We start from the raw sequence: 6737 nt of genomic DNA, 5'->3' as shown, positions 1-6737 counted from the left end.
CTTTGTCTTGTTATGGCTTGACTTCAAGTTTACGTATTGCTAGTGGTGACCCACAGGAGTGGTGACAGTATCCCTCCTGCGATCTACCTCCTACTTTGTCCCTGATAGTTATGTCTTGTAAGCTATAGTTTATCCATCTGTTCCTTAGCATATGGTTGACCCAACATATTTTCTTTTTATTATAAATTTACTACAACTATATGTTTTTGTTTGTCTTTGTTTAATAATGCTTATAATAATATTTTATTTTTCGTTTTGTGGTTTTTTTTAATAAATAACATTTAATTGCATATCGTTATACAGTCTTTCGTTACTCTCACACAAAAATGCTGCTACTTACAAACTAAGAATTGACCAAAAATAAAAATAAAGTAAAAAAACTGATTGCACTCGTTGTGGAATGAATGATAGAACAAAAAACAAAAGAAAAAATGAAACGCCACAACAAACAACACATTTAAAAAATCACAAATTTATGCTAATATACAAATGTTTGTTAAAGGTTAAACTTAAACAATGTGCAGTGAACAAAAATTCAAATTCCGTTTCCAACGGTTTTGTGAATTTAATGTCGAATGCAAGCAGTAGCTGTAATAGAAGAACAATTTGTTAATTTAATTCATTTCACGAAAAATAGAGAGGGAGAGAGCTCTACGAACCTTGGCCAACAGCAACACAATTTCCATTTCCACAAATCGTTTACCCGGACAGGTTCGTTTTCCATGCCTTAAATATAAAAATATTCCACGCCTTAAATATAAAAATATTCTTTTAAAAATCCACGCCTTAAATATAAAAATATTCTTTTAAAAATCCACGCCTTAAAAAAAAATATTCTTTTAAAAATCCACGCCTTAAATATAAAAATATTCTTTTAAAAATCCACGCCTTAAATATAAAAATATTCTTTTAAAAATCCACGCCTTAAATATAAAAATATTCTTTTAAACACTACTGAAGGTCCTATAAAAAAATATTCTTTTAAAAATCCACGCCTTAAATATAAAAATATTCTTTTAAAAATCCACGCCTTAAATATAAAAATATTCTTTTAAAAATCCACGCCTTAAATATAAAAATATTCTTTTAAAAATCCACGCCTTAAATATAAAAATATTCTTTTAAAAATCCACGCCTTAAATATAAAAATATTCTTTTAAAAATCCACGCCTTAAATATAAAAATATTCTTTTAAAAATCCACGCCTTAAATATAAAAATATTCAAAATATTCTTTAAAAAATCCACGCCTTGGATAACCCTTGAAAAAATATTCTTTAAAAAATCCACGCCTTGGATAACCCTTGAAAAAATATTCTTTAAAAAATCCACGCCTTGGATAAACCTTTAAAAAATATTCTTTGAAAAATCCACGCCTTGGAAAGCCCTAACCCACGCCTTGGATAAAAAAAATATTTTTTAAAAAATCCACGCCTTGGAAAAAATATTTTTTACCCTTGAAAAAATATTTTTTAAAAAATCCACGCCTTGGATAACCCTTGAAAAAATATTCTTTAAAAAATCCACGCCTTGGATAACCCTTGAAAAAATATTCTTTAAAAAATCCACGCCTTGGATAACCCTTGAAAAAATATTCTTTAAAAAATCCACGCCTTGGATAACCCTTGAAAAAATATTCTTTAAAAAATCCACGCCTTGGATAACCCTTGAAAAAATATTCTTTAAAAAATCCACGCCTTGGATAACCCTTGAAAAAATATTCTTTAAAAAATCCACGCCTTGGATAACCCTTGAAAAAATATTCTTTAAAAAATCCACGCCTTGGATAACCCTTGAAAAAATATTCTTTAAAAAATCCACGCCTTGGATAACCCTTGAAAAAATATTCTTTAAAAAATCCACGCCTTGGATAACCCTTTAAAAAATATTCTTTAAAAAATCCACGCCTTGGATAACCCTTGAAAAAATATTCTTTAAAAAATCCACGCCTTGGATAACCCTTGAAAAAATATTCTTTAAAAAATCCACGCCTTGGATAACCCTTGAAAAAATATTCTTTAAAAAATCCACGCCTTGGATAACCCTTGAAAAAATATTCTTTAAAAAATCCACGCCTTGGATAACCCTTGAAAAAATATTCTTTAAAAAATCCACGCCTTGGATAACCCTTGAAAAAATATTCTTTAAAAAATCCACGCCTTGGATAACCCTTGAAAAAATATTCTTTAAAAAATCCACGCCTTGGATAACCCTTGAAAAAATATTCTTTAAAAAATCCACGCCTTGGATAACCCTTGAAAAAATATTCTTTAAAAAATCCACGCCTTGGATAACCCTTGAAAAAATATTCTTTAAAAAATCCACGCCTTGGATAACCCTTGAAAAAATATTCTTTAAAAAATCCACGCCTTGGATAACCCTTGAAAAAATATTCTTTAAAAAATCCACGCCTTGGATAACCCTTGAAAAAATATTCTTTAAAAAATCCACGCCTTGGATAACCCTTGAAAAAATATTCTTTAAAAAATCCACGCCTTGGATAACCCTTGAAAAAATATTCTTTAAAAAATCCACGCCTTGGATAACCCTTGAAAAAATATTCTTTAAAAAATCCACGCCTTGGATAACCCTTGAAAAAATATTCTTTAAAAAATCCACGCCCTGTATAACCCTTGAAAAAATATTCTTTAAAAAATCCACGCCTTGGATAACCCTTGAAAAAATATTCTTTAAAAAATCCACGCCTTGGAAAGCCCTTTAAAAAATCCACGCCTTAAATAGCCCCTGAAAAAATATTTTTTAAAAAATCCACGCCTTAAATAGCCCCTGAAAAAATATTTTTTAAAAAATCCACGCCTTAAATAGCCCCTGAAAAAAATATTTTTTAAGAAATCCACGCCTTAAATAGCCCCTGAAAAAATATTTTTTAAAAAATCCACGCCTTAAATAGCTCCTGAAAAAATATTTTTTAAAAAATCCACGCCTTAAATAGCCCTTGAAAAAAATATTCTTTAAAAAAAATCCAAGCCTTGGAAACTCTTGAAAAATATTCTTTAAAAAATTCACGCCTTGGAAAGCCTTTGAAAAATTTTTCTTTAAAAAACCCACGCCTTCGATAACCCTTGAAAAAATATTCTTTAAAAAATCCACGCCTTGGAAAGCCCTTGAAAAAATATTCTTTAAAAAACCCACGCCTTGGATAGCCCTTGAAAAAATATTCTTTAAAAAATCCACGCCTTGGATAGCCCTTGAAAAAATATTCTTTAAAAAATCCACGCCTTGGAAAGCCCTTGAAAAAATATTCTTTAAAAAAATCCACGCCTTGGAAAGCCCTTGAAAAAATATTCTTTAAAAAAATCCACGCCTTGGAAAGCCCTTGAAAAAATATTCTTTAAAAAAATCCACGCCTTGGAAAGCCCTTGAAAAAATATTCTTTAAAAAAATCCACGCCTTGGAAAGCCCTTGAAAAAATATTCTTTAAAAAATCCACGCCTTGGATAACCCTTGAAAAAATATTTTTTAAAAAATCTACGCCTTGAAAAAATATTCTTTAAAAAATCCACGCCTTGGATAGCGCTTGAAGAAATATTCTTTAAAAAATCCACGCCTTGAAAAAATATTCTTTAAAAAATCCACGCCCTTGAAAACATATTCTTTAAAAAATCCATGCCCTTGAAAAAATATTCTTTAAAAATCCACACCTTGGATAGCCCTTGAAGAAATATTTTTTTAAAAATCCACGCCATGGATAGCCCTTGCAAAAATATTCTTTAAAAAAGCCACGCCCCGGATTGCCCTTTAAAAAAATATTTTTTTTAAATTCAAGCCTTGTATAGCTTTTAAAAAATATTCTTTAAAAATCCATGACTTTTTTAGTCCGTGGAAAAAACTTCAGGCTTTTGGTAACCTTGAAACAATCCTTTATAAATTCGAAAGTTGGCCTTCCCTTTATCTTATACTTGGATATTTCACCTCCCCTCATCACGCACCGCATCATTTCCCCTTTTTTTGTAAACATTCGAAAAAGTACTAATTTATTTTTTTATAGGTAATCACGTTAGCACGGTACCAGCTAACCCAAACCTAAATTATATCAACATATAGCAAACTTTACCACTTACCCCTGCTTTTAATTCATAACCCGACAACTGCATATCCTCCTCCAATATTCGCGCCAAACAAAATGCTGTCGGTCGGATGCGATACGATTCCTGTATACAGGCTTTGGTGTAGGTGGCATTGGTGAAAGCATCCTGCAAAATGATTGTGTGGCGGTGGTCTTGAAATTCTTGAAGAATTTTCGCGATCACTTCTTCATTGCCGGTAACCGAACTCAAAACAAACAACAAAGTATTGGCGAGCTGTAAACGAAGAAAAACGAAAAAATTCTTAAAGTGCAGTTCGGCGAGTGCTCTATTATCTCAATCTTACCGTCTCAATGCCGGCCGCAATGAAATCAATAATAGCTGATTTTTTGTCCCTGATATCCAAATCCTTCAGATCCAAAATATGTTGAAATACACTGCGCACATCGTCATCGTGATGCATGAAGTTGGCATTGTTCTCCTCCAGCGCCTGGTCGACCATTTCCGAAATCACACTATGCATGAACTGAGAGGTTACTTTCTAGATTTCTTGGGAGCTAGGGCGTGACAATAATCGCTCTCGATCGTCTGTACTTACTCATAAATAGTTTCCTCGGCGTGGGCAAATTTCCTGTAGGTCTGCGTGGGAAAATACTTCCACATGCCGAAGCCATAGTAGGAATCTCTTTGGGATATGAACAGCTGCTTGACAGCGGCCGCCAATTGTTTTATCTTCTCCGGCTGCTCGGTATTGGTGGATAGAAATCCCATGCGACGTCCCAGCATTAGGGTGCATACCGCCTCTAGACCCATCAGATTGGCAATATCTTCAAAATTGGTAACCTCAAAGGTGTGAGGATCTCTATTTGCTTTTAAAAGATCAATAAAATCATCACATACCAAATTCAGGGCTGGCAAAAAGTTTTGCAATATTCTCGGCGATGTTATGAACGATGTTAGGGAGGAGCGGAGTTTTTGCCATGTTGGACCCTGTCTAAACAGAGGAGGGTTTTAATCGAGGGGAAACACAACAGAAAAGAACGGAGTTATCGACAATGGCATGGAAACCACAAAACTTACTCATTAACAATGCCAACGCTGGCATAACGTTCGGGACGGGAGCGGCGATAGGTTACCACAATTTCTGTGGGGGGTCTAAAGGGATATTTGCTGGGATATTTCAAGACTCTTTCCAAATCGGCACGATTGAAGAGATGGACAATGGGTAGGCCGGATGGCATGACTTCTAAAACAATGTCACCATATTTGCGATTTAGATCTGGAAAAACAACGAAAAAGAGTGGGCAGGGTAAGGGGGATGAAGTCTGAAATAATAAATATTTAATTCACAGAAACTTACCCGCATACACCTCATGCAGTTTGGACATTTTATATTTTCGAAAAAATAATAGAAAAATCCATTTTGTTCCCAGCAATGGCAGCGGTTTTGGTCCTGGTATATCAAAAACCCCTTTAGGTCGTATTTCTTTTGCGTGATAATAATCTGTCTCTGTGGTTATCGAGGCCTCCGAATCATTGGCATATTTATTCAATTGATCCTTGTTGAGCAGCAACGGTTTTATGTAGCATTCGGAAAATTTCCGCAAATCCAAATTACAATAGAAGGCGAGCAATATGGCAATTGCCATTAACAATATTAGAGCCATAACCATGGAAAATCTAAAAAGGATAATAGAAAAAGAAAAATTTTGGAACTATTAAATTTAAATGAGATTTTGTTCGGAAAAAATATAATAAGAGCTTTTCAGGTCGGAAGCAAAAATATATTTTGCTACAGATTTTCTGAAGTATATTTTTAGCTTTTAGTAAACAAAATTTCAGTTAACAAAATCTTACTCAAGACTAATTTACAGCTTAGATAATATGGACGATAGTATGGAAAGTTCATTGGATTTTATATTCAGGTTTAATATATTTTATATTGAACCCCTAATGAAAAATCCGTGAGGGGAGCAGTATTGTAGATTGACCGGAAATTTATAATTCTTTACAAAGATCGACATGCATATAGCATACTTATTCGTTGTCCAGATCCACTTCTCTGTTAAAATTTCGTGTTGTTGGAATCATAAATGTGATCTATGACATTTAATTCAGGAAATTATAAATGTTGGAGGGAGTATATGTTGTTCTGCGCTATTTTGGGTACATCCAATAATTTTCTATTATATACCGATTTAACCAAGCATAAAAAATTCAACTCAAATGATTTTGATTGAATGTGGACAATATTCTGCCTTTGGTGAATTATTGACATTAAATGGAACGTAATTCTGTATCCAATATGCTATGCTAAATTTGGCTTTAATCGGAAAAGGCTTGGGAGTTTGATGTACCATTTATATAAAATCGGCCTAAAATAAATATGGGAGCTATATGCAAATATTAACCTATTTTAATAAAAACTCAACATAGTAGACGCTATGTTAAATTTCGCACAAACCTTGCGAATTTAATGTAAAAATTACATAAAATCGGACGAAACAAAAACTATCCTGTAACTTAATAATTAATATCAGAATATGGAGACATCTGTCCGCTACTTCGTTAGTGAATGTGGGCATTATTGAAACATGCCAAAATAAATTATTTTTTTTTTCATAGAAAACTCACCAATATTGACCATTTTAGCACCTTTGTTCTCCTCCATATCTCAACACTACACACCAAT

General features: G+C 32.9%; 1 protein-coding gene across 1 annotated transcript; it reads right to left on the bottom strand.

The window, feature by feature from the left end:
* Positions 1 to 4048: 4048 nt before the first annotated feature.
* On the bottom strand, positions 4049 to 5721 carry LOC133327301 (ecdysone 20-monooxygenase-like). Its single transcript, XM_061535865.1, has 5 exons — positions 5406 to 5721; positions 5126 to 5324; positions 4644 to 5039; positions 4392 to 4560; positions 4049 to 4321 (listed from the first exon to the last, which is right to left on the bottom strand). The coding sequence occupies exons 1-5, from the start codon at positions 5716 to 5718 to the stop codon at positions 4049 to 4051; spliced, it is 1350 nt and encodes a 449-aa protein (XP_061391849.1). The 5' UTR covers positions 5719 to 5721.
* Positions 5722 to 6737: the final 1016 nt, after the last annotated feature.

Source organism: Musca vetustissima, unplaced genomic scaffold, assembly GCF_032173495.1.
Source record: "Musca vetustissima isolate MV318-11 ecotype Yass unplaced genomic scaffold, APGP_CSIRO_Mvet_v1 utg55182, whole genome shotgun sequence".
NCBI lineage: Eukaryota > Metazoa > Arthropoda > Insecta > Diptera > Muscidae > Musca > Musca vetustissima.
This window is presented reverse-complemented; position numbering and strand designations above follow the sequence as displayed.

Coding starts and splice junctions, on each gene's coding strand:
- LOC133327301 (XM_061535865.1), bottom strand. CDS start 5,718: ATGGTTATGGCTCTAATATTGTTAATGGCAATTGCCATATTGCTCGCC. Junction 5,040..5,125: donor AGCGTTGGCATTGTTAATGA/GTAAGTTTTGTG, acceptor TCCTCTGTTTAG/ACAGGGTCCAACATGGCAAA. Junction 4,561..4,643: donor GCCGAGGAAACTATTTATGA/GTAAGTACAGAC, acceptor GTTCATGCATAG/TGTGATTTCGGAAATGGTCG.